The sequence below is a fragment of the Eleutherodactylus coqui genome, chromosome 12, assembly GCF_035609145.1.
Source record: "Eleutherodactylus coqui strain aEleCoq1 chromosome 12, aEleCoq1.hap1, whole genome shotgun sequence".
NCBI lineage: Eukaryota > Metazoa > Chordata > Amphibia > Anura > Eleutherodactylidae > Eleutherodactylus > Eleutherodactylus coqui.
Window position 1 is genome coordinate 1614018 of NC_089848.1, and position 14904 is coordinate 1628921.

The 14904-nt window shown below is 44.1% G+C and overlaps 1 protein-coding gene across 1 annotated transcript in view; it reads left to right on the top strand.

Annotated features, from left to right (window-relative positions):
• Nucleotides 1–14904, top strand: part of GRB10 (growth factor receptor bound protein 10) — a 194466-nt gene that overhangs the window by 134568 nt on the left and 44994 nt on the right. Inside the window, exon 8 of the mRNA XM_066585200.1 lies at nt 5736–5810. Within this exon, the coding sequence (XP_066441297.1) occupies nt 5736–5810 (75 nt within the window). The remainder of the gene's footprint in view (nt 1–5735; nt 5811–14904) is intronic.

Below are 14904 nucleotides of genomic sequence, written 5' to 3' on the forward strand. Positions count from 1 at the left end.
TCCAAGGCCGAGTCTCAGAGTTCAGATTAAGTGTCAGATTCACCCGGAGTTAGACCCCCCCCCCCTCCCCCACACTCGGATACCCAGTATAGTTTTTGTGAAAACTGCATCAGGATTTGACATGCCACCATAATGGCACTGTGTGAATGGGGCTAAAGCTTGGTGCCCAGAACTGATGACTTTATTGATTTACTAGAAGTCCCCAAATATACATGAAACAGAACCATAGACTATTGTAGAGAGCTCAGCAGTCTGACGGCAGTCTAAGCGCTCTCTTTTGTGGCTCTCCTCCGTCCGTAGGCTCATTTTAGTTATTTCCTTGTTGTGATTGTTCCCAGCAAGAGAAGCCGAGTCATCCTGTAGATATGAGGCTTGTTACTGACCAACAACAATACGTGATGTTCCTGCGAGCTTTCAGGGCTTCTATCGATCCTTCATTAGACTAACCTGAAGGCTCCACGGTAACCGCATGTATTCGTTGGCCAGTAGAAGGCATCATATCTACAGGATTACAAGGTTGATTCAAAAGGGGGTGCTGTGGTATTTGTATCCTAAAACAATGCTTTTTAGTGCTTAAAGAGGTTGTAGCAGAATCACAGGTTATAAAATATGTAATCAGCAATATAACATGCAGTATTGTATAGAGGATAACACACAAGAAAGGCCTCCAGACCCCTCAAACTCTTAGAGTTGGCCTTCACCACATCCTCAGGCAGAGAGTTCCATAGTGTCACTGCTCTTACTGTAAAGAACCCCCTTCTAAAAAAGGGGGCAGTCCTTAAGGGGCTAAACAGGATTTTATACAAAGACGAACCCCTCCCAGTTCCTGTTTTTATGATGGCAGTTAACAGTTTGGTATCGTAACAGGTGAATAGAAAAAGAAAGCAAAAGAGGACCTATCCCCCCCGATGCTCCAGCGCTACCTCTCCGTTCACCCAGCCCGTTGATCATTGGGGCCTGTAAGCTCTTGTGCACAGGCTGACTCAGCGGGGCCTGGGATGGGTCGGCATAGATAGGTTCATTTGATTTTGAGCATGGGCAGAATATTTTTGAAGAAAAACTTGGCTGTACATTACTTTAAAAAAAAACCCACAAGAACCCTCACATGTTTTACAGACCCACAAGAACCCTCACATGTTTTACAGACCCACAAGAACCCTCACATGTTTTACAGACCCACAAGAACCCTCACATGTTTTACAGACCCACAAGAGCCCTCACATGTTTTACAGACCCACAAGAACCCTCACATGTTTTACAGACCCACAAGAACCCTCACATGTTTTACAGACCCACAAGAACCCTCACATGTTTTACAGACCCACAAGAACCCTCACATGTTTTACAGACCCACAAGAGCCCTCACATGTTTTACAGACCCACAAGAACCCTCACATGTTTTACAGACCCACAAGAACCCTCACATGTTTTACAGACCCACAAGAACCCTCACATGTTTTACAGACCCACAAGAACCCTCACATGTTTTACAGACCCACAAGAACCCTCACATGTTTTACAAACCCACAAGAACCCTCACATGTTTTACAGACCCACAAGAACCCTCACATGTTTTACAGACCCACAAGAACCCTCACATGTTTTACAAACCCACAAGAACCCTCACATGTTTTACAAACCCACAAGAACCCTCACATGTTTTACAAACCCACAAGAACCCTCACATGTTTTACAGACCCACAAGAACCCTCACATGTTTTACAGACCCACAAGAACCCTCACATGTTTTACAGACCCACAAGAACCCTCACATGTTTTACAAACCCACAAGAACCCTCACATGTATTACAAACCCACAAGAACCCTCACATGTATTACAAACCCACAAGAACCCTCACATGTTTTACAAACCCACAAGAACCCTCACATGTTTTACAAACCCACAAGAACCCTCACATGTTTTAAGAACCCACAAGAACCCTCACATGTTTTAAGAACCCACAAGAACCCTCACATGTTTTAAGAACCCACAAGAACCCTCACATGTTTTACAGACCCACAAGAACCCTCACATGTTTTACAGACCCACAAGAACCCTCACATGTTTTACAGACCCACAAGAACCCTCACATGTTTTACAGACCCACAAGAACCCTCACATGTTTTACAAACCCACAAGAACCCTCACATGTATTACAAACCCACAAGAACCCTCACATGTATTACAAACCCACAAGAACCCTCACATGTTTTACAAACCCACAAGAACCCTCACATGTTTTACAAACCCACAAGAACCCTCACATGTTTTAAGAACCCACAAGAACCCTCACATGTTTTAAGAACCCACAAGAACCCTCACATGTTTTAAGAACCCACAAGAACCCTCACATGTTTTACAGACCCACAAGAACCCTCACATGTTTTACAGACCCACAAGAACCCTCACATGTTTTACAGACCCACAAGAACCCTCACATGTTTTACAGACCCACAAGAACCCTCACATGTTTTACAAACCCACAAGAACCCTCACATGTATTACAAACCCACAAGAACCCTCACATGTATTACAAACCCACAAGAACCCTCACATGTTTTACAAACCCACAAGAACCCTCACATGTTTTAAGAACCCACAAGAACCCTCACATGTTTTAAGAACCCACAAGAACCCTCACATGTTTTACAAACCCACAAGAACCCTCACATGTTTTACAAACCCACAAGAACCCTCACATGTTTTACAAACCCACAAGAACCCTCACATGTTTTACAAACCCACAAGAACCCTCACATGTTTTACAAACCCACAAGAACCCTCACATGTTTTACAAACCCACAAGAACCCTCACATGTTTTACAAACCCACAAGAACCCTCACATGTTTTACAGACCCACAAGAACCCTCACATGTTTTACAGACCCACAAGAACCCTCACGTCTTACAAACCCACAAGAACCCTCACATGTTTTACAGACCCACAAGAACCCTCACATGTTTTACAGACCCACAAGAACCCTCACATGTTTTACAGACCCACAAGAACCCTCACATGTTTTACAAACCCACAAGAACCCTCACATGTTTTACAAACCCACAAGAACCCTCACATGTTTTATAAACCCACAAGAACCCTCACATGTTTTACAGACCCACAAGAACCCTCACATGTTTTATAAACCCACAAGAACCCTCACATGTTTTACAAACCCACAAGAGCCCTCACATGTTTTACAAACCCACAAGAACCCTCACATGTTTTATAAACCCACAAGAACCCTCACATGTTTTACAGACCCACAAGAACCCTCACATGTTTTACAAACCCACAAGAACCCTCACATGTTTTATAAACCCACAAGAACCCTCACATGTTTTATAAACCCACAAGAACCCTCACATGTTTTATAAACCCACAAGAACCCTCACATGTTTTACAAACCCACAAGAACCCTCACATGTTTTACAAACCACAAGAACCCTCACATGTTTTACAAACCCACAAGAACCCTCACATGTTTTACAAACCCACAAGAACCCTCACATGTTTTACAGACCCACAAGACCCCTCACATGTTTTACAAACCACAAGAGCCCTCACATGTTTTACAGACCCACAAGAGCCCTCACATGTTTTACAGATCCACAAGAGCCCTCACATGTTTTACAGACCCACAAGAACCCTCACATGTTTTACAAACCCACAAGAACCCTCACATGTTTTACAGACCCACAAGAACCCTCACATGTTTTACAAACCCACAAGAACCCTCACATGTTTTACAAACCACAAGAGCCCTCACATGTTTTACAAACCCACAAGAGCCCTCACATGTTTTACAGATCCACAAGAGCCCTCACATGTTTTACAAACCCACAAGAGCCCTCACATGTTTTACAGATCCACAAGAACCCTCACATGTTTTACAGACCCACAAGAACCCTCACATGTTTTACAGACCCACAAGAACCCTCACATGTTTTACAGACCCACAAGAACCCTCACATGTTTTACAGACCCACAAGAACCCTCACATGTTTTACAAACCCACAAGAACCCTCACATGTTTTACAAACCCACAAGAACCCTCACATGTTTTATAAACCCACAAGAGCCCTCACATGTATTACAAACCCACAAGAACCCTCACATGTTTTACAGACCCACAAGAACCCTCACATGTTTTACAAACCACAAGAACCCTCACATGTTTTACAGATCCACAAGAACCCTCACATGTTTTACAGACCCACAAGAACCCTCACATGTTTTACAAACCCACAAGAACCCTCACATGTTTTACAGACCCACAAGAACCCTCACATGTTTTACAGATCCACAAGAGCCCTCACATGTTTTACAAACCCACAAGAACCCTCACATGTTTTACAAACCCACAAGAACCCTCACATGTTTTACAGACCCACAAGAACCCTCACATGTTTTACAAACCCACAAGAACCCTCACATGTTTTACAGACCCACAAGAACCCTCACATGTTTTACAGATCCACAAGAACCCTCACATGTTTTACAGATCCACAAGAGCCCTCACATGTTTTACAAACCCACAAGAACCCTCACATGTTTTACAAACCCACAAGAACCCTCACATGTTTTACAGACCCACAAGAACCCTCACATGTTTTACAAACCCACAAGAACCCTCACATGTTTTACAGACCCACAAGAACCCTCACATGTTTTACAGACCCACAAGAACCCTCACATGTTTTACAAACCCACAAGAACCCTCACATGTTTTACAAACCCACAAGAACCCTCACATGTTTTATAAACCCACAAGAGCCCTCACATGTATTACAAACCCACAAGAACCCTCACATGTTTTACAGACCCACAAGAACCCTCACATGTTTTACAAACCACAAGAACCCTCACATGTTTTACAGATCCACAAGAACCCTCACATGTTTTACAGACCCACAAGAACCCTCACATGTTTTACAAACCCACAAGAACCCTCACATGTTTTACAGACCCACAAGAACCCTCACATGTTTTACAGATCCACAAGAGCCCTCACATGTTTTACAAACCCACAAGAACCCTCACATGTTTTACAAACCCACAAGAACCCTCACATGTTTTACAGACCCACAAGAACCCTCACATGTTTTACAAACCCACAAGAACCCTCACATGTTTTACAGACCCACAAGAACCCTCACATGTTTTACAGATCCACAAGAACCCTCACATGTTTTACAAACCCACAAGAGCCCTCACATGTTTTACAGATCCACAAGAACCCTCACATGTTTTACAAACCCACAAGAGCCCTCACATGTTTTACAAACCACAAGAACCCTCACATGTTTTACAGATCCACAAGAACCCTCACATGTTTTACAGACCCACAAGAACCCTCACATGTTTTACAAACCCACAAGAACCCTCACATGTTTTACAAACCCACAAGAACCCTCACATGTTTTACAGACCCACAAGAACCCTCACATGTTTTACAGATCCACAAGAACCCTCACATGTTTTACAGATCCACAAGAACCCTCACATGTTTTACAAACCCACAAGAACCCTCACATGTTTTACAGACCCACAAGAACCCTCACATGTTTTACAAACCACAAGAACCCTCACATGTTTTACAGACCCACAAGAACCCTCACATGTTTTACAGACCCACAAGAACCCTCACATGTTTTACAAAGTAACACTTTTTGCTTTCTGCCTTTTCGCAGGATTAACAGCTTAAATGACTGATTTTTTTTCTTTTTTTTTAAGAATTTCTTCCCAGAGCAGATGGTTGCTTGGTGCCAGCAGTCCAACGGCAGCATCCCCGAGTCGGAGTTACTGCAGGTAAAGCTGTATTTAAGTGTGCAAAATAAATGAGTTGAAGTGTAATGTTGACTGCTGTAAGTTTCTTTGTACGAGACGGTTTGCTGGTGTACTGAGTATGTTAGAGCAGAGGTGGTGCGTCCCGAGCTCCATGCAGCTCCGTCTGTACAGCTAAACCCAGAGCTGGTAGCTAGACATCAAACCTTTCTAGAACGGTCGGGCTAAATGAAGTTATTTGTATGGAGCAGGGTCCCCGCATCCACTAATCAGAAACACTTCAAACACAGAGAAGGGGGCGGAGCCTGACCGGCGATGTAGACGGCCGCAACTCGGAGCAGCTCCTGTAATAACCCGAGAAACATCCTGACAGCGGGACCCAGAACGGGCGAAAAACGAAAAAAACAAAGCAGGAACATAGCGGAGACCAGCAGGGAAGAGGCGGGCATCCGTGGAGAAGATGGCGCGCGGCAAAGAGAAAGGAAAGGGAGAAGAAGCCGGCGGCCGGCAAAAACAAGATGGCACCGGAGGGAGAGAGCTGAGGACGCTCATACCGCGCCCCATCATAAGCAGCACAGACACAGCGCGGAAGCTAGCGAGGTATGCCAGGGAGGACAGGGACAGAAAAGAGGAAACAAGAAGCCCGGGGCAGCAGAGGGGAGACACAGAGGAGCAGGGGAGCCCACAAAGAAGCATGCAAATGGCGGGAGTAGGAGGGGAGGAAGGAGCCACATACCCAGAAAGCATAGCAGAGGAGAGAGGGGACAAAGCAAACACATCAATAGACCCTAACCAGGACCAAAGCAAACAAGACAGCAGTGCACAAAGGTCTGAAAATAAGACAGGATATTCTATCTAACGCAAGCAACCCTAATTGCAAAGATACAAACAGCGCCAATACAGTCGACCAATGTCTGCAAGATGGCGCAAACACCACAAATAAACCTGACAACTATATACAAGACGACATGCGCATTGCCAGCGCATCTGGAAACGGTACAAGAGGACATAAAAACCGCAAGAGCGTGTGACAACCGCGTACAAGACAAGGCAAATAATGCAAGTATAACCGACAATCGCATGCAAAATGGCACAAATTATGCAGGTACATCTGATAGTTACATACGAGATGCTATTAACAATGCAGATGACCCCGACACAAATGACCGAGGACAAAAAGATGCAAGGGGCGCCAGAGAACCCACGCTGAAAGACATCTTCGGAGAAATCACCAAATGTAATGCATCGCTGAGCAACCTTACTACGCAAATGGGTGCGATGCAAACGAATGTAGACCTGCTACGACACGGCGTGCAAAAAATAGCAGAGCGTCTGACGGAAACCGAACAACGAGTAAGTGACGTGGAAGACGCAATACAGCCAATACAACGAGATGTGGGAAAAAACCTGCAAGATATACAATATCTACAGAACAAAGCAGATGACCTGGAAAATAGGTCAAGAAGGAACAACGTGCGGATTGTGGGCCTCCCAGAAAAAGCAGAAGGAAGAAACCCGACAGAGTTCATGGAAACATGGCTGACGGAACTATTCGGAAGAAATACCCTCACCACGATGTTCGCAATAGAAAGAGCTCATCGTGTCCCCACGCGGCCCCTCCCCCCGGGGGCTTCCGCTAGACCAATGATTATGAAAATATTACACTACAGAGATTGAGACATCATACTTCAGAAAGCCCGCGAGAAAGGCGAAATCCAATTCAACGGTGCAAAAGTCTCCTTCTTTCCAGATTTTTCTACGGAAATAGAAAAGAAACGCGCAACATTTATAGAAATAAAAAGACGGCTGCGAAACCTGCAAGTGCCATACGCGATGCTATACCCGCCAAACTGAGGGTGGCGGCGCTGGGTGCAACACACTTGTTCGAAAGCCCAAAAGAAGTCGGCACCTGGATAGATCACAACGAAATGGAAATCCGGAGGGGAAGAACACAGCGCAAATCACCATGAAGAGACAACATCCAAAGAAATGCTTATGTAAAGGGACCCAAAACTTCTGAGAGGAGCTCCTGGGACGACAGGACACATCGATCGGGAGAATGGAGGACTGGTACCCCGATCCGAGTGGAAGACAACGGATCAGTGAGTTATATGTTGGGGATGTTCGTTGTTTGGTCTCTCTCTCGCATGTTGGAGAAATGTTAAATAATTTACAGGTAGAGGAGGTAATATCAGGTGGTAGAAATATGGGGCAAGGGGGGGTAAGGGGAAGGAATGTTTATATAAATGTGCAGATGATAAGAATAATGGAAATATATAAGCAAAGAAAGAGAAATGTATATATTGGTGGTTGAGACCGAGAATGGGCAAAATTGTACGTACATATGCGGGGAGGGATGCAGGTGTGACGCTGATACAGAGATCTGGATCCTCCCAGTGCGGCTCCCTCACAAAAATAAAAGAGAACAGCAACTAACAGAAAACAGAAACCCTGAGGAAGGTAAAGAGCAAGAAAAATGAGTAGAAAGGTCAGGATTGTTGCATGGAATGTGCGAGGCATGAGCGACCAGACAAAACGCTCGGCAATAATACAGGTAATCAAGGAGCAGGGCCCGGCCATTATATGCCTGCAGGAAACACACCTGTCAAAAGAAACCACAGATACACTCAAAGTGGGGGGAATGGGGCAAAGCTTCCACTCTACACACACAAGATACTCCAGGGGGGGCAGTATAGTAGTGCATAAAAACATACCGTTCAAATGCCTGGCGCGAAAAATTGACCCAGAAGGCCGATTCATATGTTTACACTGTAGAATATACAATTACACATGTATCCTGGCCTCGGTGTACATCCCGCCCCCATACAACAACACAGTAATGCGGCAAATAGTAGGATTTACAAATGACACGCCGGACGTCCCAATCCTAATAATAGGCGACTTTAACTCGGTAATTAACCCCGCACAAGACAGATTAAGGACAGAAAATATAAGTGAGGAAAGGAACCGGACATCACTGGGCCGATTAACAAACGAAATATCACTAATAGACATATGGCGAACACGACACCCCACAAACAAACAATATTCATGCTCTTCGACCACACATCAATCCCTATCCAGGATAGACCTAGCAATAGGGAACACTAGGCTATACAGTGACATAACCGCAATAGAATACCTGCCGAGGGTTGTTTCTGATCATTCCATGCTACGCTTAGATCTACAACACAGCAACGCCGGTAACTACACCCAAAAGAGGTGGAAATTAAACCCATATTGGCTAAATTTATTAAACAAAGAAAACGGGAAAATAACTCTAGAGGAATATTTCGAACTAAGCAAAGATAGCACAAGTGTGACAGTCAGCTGGGAGGCCATGAAAGCGTATGCGAGGGGGCATACATACAACCAATCACCCAGGCAAAAAAGGGACACAGGGAAAAAGGGCAGAAACTACAGGAAAAACTGAAGGAATCGGAAGAAAATCACATAAAAGAGAATACCATAACACTTAACATATGGAAGGAAGCCCAGGAGGCCCTTACTAAATATACACTAGAAGCAGCGGCCACCAAAAATGGGTTCAGGAAGCAGGCATACTACGAGGAGGGAGAAAGAACGGGACACGTGCCGGCAGTCATAGCCCGAGCACAAACGAGCCCCACATACATTATTGAATTAAAAGATGCACAAGGCGAAATCGTTAGGGATACAACAGCCATAAGAGAGACTGCGCGGGAATACTACTCCTCCCTGTACTCCTCAAGATTGGCCAAACCAACAGAACACATTGAGGAATACCTGGTGGGGATAGCAACACGGAGGCTGACGGAAGAACAGAGAGAATTCCTAGATGCACCAATAGACTTGGAGGAACTACAGGAGGCAGTGAGGGATATGCAAAGTAACAAGGCCCAGGGGAGGACGGCTTCCCAATAGAATTCTATAAACAGTACGCAGATATCCTATTGTCACACCTGTTAGAGACGATGGAGGAGGCAGAACAGAAAGGGGAGCTACCACAAACAATGAGAAAGGCAAAGATAACAATTATATTAAAACCAGAGAAGGACCCCCTGCTAATGGACTCGTATAGGCCAATATCGCTACTGAACGCAGATGTTAAAATAATAGCTAAAGTCCTAGCTAATAGACTATCTAGAGTGGCCCCCGCCCTGGTGCGCCCGGATCAGAGCGGGTTCATACCAGCAAGATCAACAGCAACAAACATCCGCAGAGTATTCCTAAACTTACAAATACCAGTAGACAACGCCGGAGATAGAATCCTATGTTCATTAGACGCAGCCAAGGCGTTTGATAGCGTCGAATGGCAATACTTATGGAAAGTCTTAGAAAAAATGGGATGTGGCCCAATATTTGTGAGACGGGTAAAACTCCTATATCCCGGAGTGGAGGCGGATGTACTTATTAACGGGGGGGTCCTCAGAGACATTTCCATTATACAGAGGGACAAGACAGGGGTGCCCATTGTCACCTCTCTTGTTCGCACTAGCAATAGAGCCCCTGGCGTGTAAAATAAGAACACACCAGGGAATAACGGGGTTTCAAAGGGAAAATACAGAGGAGAAAATCGCCCTGTACGCAGATGACATGTTGCTGTTCCTGGGAGATGGTGGAGAGTCCCTAGAAACTGCCATGCAAACAAAGAATTCGGAACTTTCCCGGGACTCTCCATCAACTGGAATAAATCGGAAATACTACCAATAGATAACCCCGAGATGCAAATCACTAACAGAGAAATAACTCTGAAATGCACACCAACAATTAAATATCTGGGAGTCAAAATTACCAGAAAAGTTAGTGAGTACGGGAAAATAAACCTGGAACCGCTCATGGAAAAGTGGAAACAAAAGCTCCACATATGGCGCAAATTACCCATGACCATTATAGGAAGAGTGAACCTCATAAAAATGATGTGGATGCCACAACTGTTATACCTAACGCATAACGCCCCCCACTGGATAACACAAAAAGTCTTCCATAAAGTCAGGGGACTATTTAGGGAACTCATATGGGGGGAAGACGCCTAGGATCAAACTGGAACTGCTATATAATCCCAAAGAAAAGGGCGGACTGGCCCTACCCAACCCGTTTTCGTATTTCATGGCCTCCCAGCTGCAACACCTCAGGGGATGGGAGACGGAAGAGGTGCAGGACGCCAGCTTCAGGATCCTTAAAGACTTCTTTGATGGGTCACATTTGTTCGAAACCCTGGAACGTGGAGTGTTTAAAAGAGATGGCCAGAACGCCCCCACGCTACTACTAATACATAGAGTATGGTGGAAGGCCAGAGATATGCTCGGTATATAGGGGGTGTGGTGGTGAGCCGTGTGGGTTGGTACCAACGGGTGGGGGACCCAAACCGGGAGAGGAGTAGAAGTAAATAAGATACAGCAAAATAAGTCTTTTGCATATATAAAGTTTATTAAATAAGATGCTGAAAAACAAACTTGAAAGGATTAAGAGGGTAGGGTAAGATATGACGGAGGGGAGAGAGAGACCAGACAATGGGCAAAGGTATATAGCTGCCCCTTGTAAGCAGCAAAAACAATCACCCATGTGCTAGCAAGATGGTTAAAAAAAAGAAAAAAGAAGATAAACAACACAAAGATTGAAGAATAAACGTTGATTCCAGAAACTGTTAATGCCGCTCATGACGGACGACGGAGGACATACAGAGACCTGTCATTTAAAGGACTAAATGTTGAGAGAGAGACTACAAGGGGGGGGGGGGGAGGGGAGGAGGGGAAACAGTTATATATAAAAATGCTATAAAGATATGTAAAAGATGAAAAGTTCAATAAAAAATACTTTCAATCAAAAAAAACAAAGAGCAGGATCAATGCTAGTGGACAGACGGGGGATCTGTCGGCAGCTTTTACAAGATAGGATGTTGGCATGGCCTACTCAGAAACCGTAAGTGTGGCCGTACACAGTAGCTTAATGTTCATCAACATGAGAGATTTCAGCCAAAGTGACAGTTTTTCTGGAGAAATCTCTCAATCGATCACATTAGATGACTAATGACAAGCCGTTATCAACGGAATAGAATTTGGCTGTGTTTAACCCCTTAACACTCGATCCTGCTCCATACAGTGCGGGTGCCAGCTGTTTCTTATAGCTGACACCCGCCCCAACAGCTGTGATCAGCACGTTTACTGATCGTAGCTGTTAACCCTATCAATGCTGACAGTGGCATCTCAATCGGAGTTCGGGTGTCCCTAATGGTGCCCAACGAGGAGACTGCTGGGTGCTATTTGGTTTCTGAAGCCCTCAGGGCTGCCATTGTGGATTGCCTTTCAAGCCTTGCCTGTGACATGGCTTGATTGCCTGTCTGATTGCAGTATTATGGAATACTATGGTATCACAAGTTCTTGTCCCCTGTGGGGACTAAAGAGAAGTTACATTAGTTTTAGAAAGTGGTTTACTAATTATTAAAAATTTTAAAAAAAACTATTTTTACATTTATAATTTAAAAAAAATCTTAACCCCCTCATACATATTTGATATCGCTGCATTCCTAAAAGTCCGATCTATCAAAGCTAACACATTAGTTATACCGCACAGGGAATGTCAAAATTGCTTTTAGCTTTCTTTGGTCACCATATGTTCAAGAGAAAATTGTATAAAAAGCAATGAACACGTGCCAAGCGCTCCTATGGGTGCGGCGCCAGTGACGCCCCGCTACAGTGGGGAAGTGGGAACTAAAAAAGAAAGATGTTATGACATCATGGGGGACATAGAAGGTGAAATAAACATAAAAGTAGGCGTGAAGAAAAATTATAATATATACATAAAGAATGAGCCGACGCAACCAAAACCGTCGCCGCAGGCGCCCTGTAGTCACGGGCCGAAATTATTTATCAAAAGGCAGAACCCCGACTTTAACCCCTTAGTGACCAAGCCTGTTTGCGCCTTAAAGGGGTTGTCCCGCGGCAGCAAGTGGGTCTATACACTTCTGTATGGCCATATTAATGCACTTTGTAATATACATTGTGCATTAATTATGAGCCATACAGAAGTTATAAAAAGTTTTATACTTACCTGCTCCGTTGCTAGCGTCCTCGTCTCCATGGTGCCGACTAATTTTCGCCCTCCGATGGCCAAATTAGCTGCGCTTGCGCAGTCCAGGTCTTCTCCTGTTCTCTATGGGGCTCCGTGTAGCTCCGTGTAGCTCCGCCCCGTCACGTGCCGATTCCAGCCAATCAGGAGGCTGGAATCGGCAGTGGACCGCACAGAAGAGCTGCGGTCCACGGAGGCAGAGGATCCCGGCAGCCATCTTCACAGGTAAGTATAGAAGTCACCGGAGCGCGGGGATTAAGGTAAGCGCTCCGGTGAGCTTTCTGTACGTCCCTGCATCGGGGTTGTCTCGCGCCGAACGGGGGGGGGGGGGTTGTTGAAAAAAAAAAAAAACCCGTTTCGGCGCGGGACAACCCCTTTAATGACCAGACCAAATTTTGGAAATCTGACGTGTACTTTAACATAGAATAGCTTTGTAAAGGCTTTACATATCCAAGGGATTCTGATGTTTTTTCGCCACATGTTGTACTTCATTTAGGTGGTGAAAATAGTCCAATATAATTTTTGTGTATTTATTAAAAGTGCCAATATTTGGAAAATTTTGAAAAAAATATCGTTTTTTTTCACTTTTAATTGTAATATATCAAATATGATCAAACATACTGTACAATATATATTTCCATCTCTTTACTTTATTCTGGACGCACATTTGAAAAACTTTTATGTTTTTTTAACCATTTAGGAGACGTACAAATTTTACATTACTTTTCAGCATTTTGAGGAACACTTTGTTTTCTTGCACCAAGCGAAGGTAGCAAAGGCTCATGGGTGTCAGAATGATAGCTACCACCACAAATGACCCCATTTTAAAAACTACACCCCTTAATGTATTCACTGGGGGGGTCAGGAGGATTTTGACCCCACAGTTTTTTTTCAGGAATTAATTCAATTTAGAGGAGAAAAATTAAAATTTCATATTTTTGCAAATATGTCATTTTAAAGACATTATTTTTTTTCTATAGTTTACATGAAAATGAGGATTTACACCCCAAAATGGATCCCCGTTTGTCCTGTGTTCAGAAATATACCCATTGTGGCCCTAATGTTATATCTGAGTCCACAACGGGGCCCAAAATGAAAGGAGTAGTCGGTGTCTTTCAGAACAGAAATTTTGCTTGAAGGCATTTTAGGACCCCATAGCACATGTAGAGTTCTTGAGCGCCCAAAACCATAGAAAACCCCCACAAATGACCCCATTTTAAAAACTAGACCCCTTAACGCGTTCTCCTAGGGGTGTACTGCGTATTTTAACCATACAATTTTTGAATAGATCTAAGCAAAGCAGTAGGAAAAAATTACGATTTTCATTTTTTGGGCAATTGCATCAATTTAAAAACAGGTTTTTTTTGTACAGCACACATATAAATGAAGACTTTCACCCCAAAATGGATCCCCCTGTTTGTCCCGTGTTCAGAGACATACCCATTGTGGCCCTAATAGACTTACAGGACACATGGCTAGGCCTACAATGAAAGGAACATCCGTTGGATTTCAGGGTACAACTGAATAAATTCCAGGTCCCATCGCCCACTTATAGAGCCATTGAGCGGCCAAAACGATAAGGAACCCCCTCAAATGACCCCATTTTGAAAACTAGACTCCTTAACAAATTCATCTAGGGGTGTGCTGCATATTTTGACCCCACAGTATTTGACTGAATCTTATCAAAGCAGAAGGAAAAAATTACGATTTTCATTTTTTGGGCAATTTTGTCAATTTAAAAACAGGTTTTTTTTGTACAGTGTACATAGGAATGAAGACGTTCACCCCAAAATGGATACCCCCGTTTGTCCCGAGTTCAGAAACATACCCATTGTGGCCCTAATCTACTTACAGGGCCCATGGCTAGGCTTATAATGGAAGGAGCACCCATTGGATTTCAGGGCACAACTGAATAAATTCCAGGCCCCATTGCTCATTTGTATGGAATAAAAATTGACTCCCTAAAAATATCCCCCCCCCCCTCCTTACATTCTACGCCCTTTTCGGCGTTCCCCAAATCTTAGATAAAAGTAATAATGTGTACTGTGTAGTATTTCCGAAGACTGGGGTA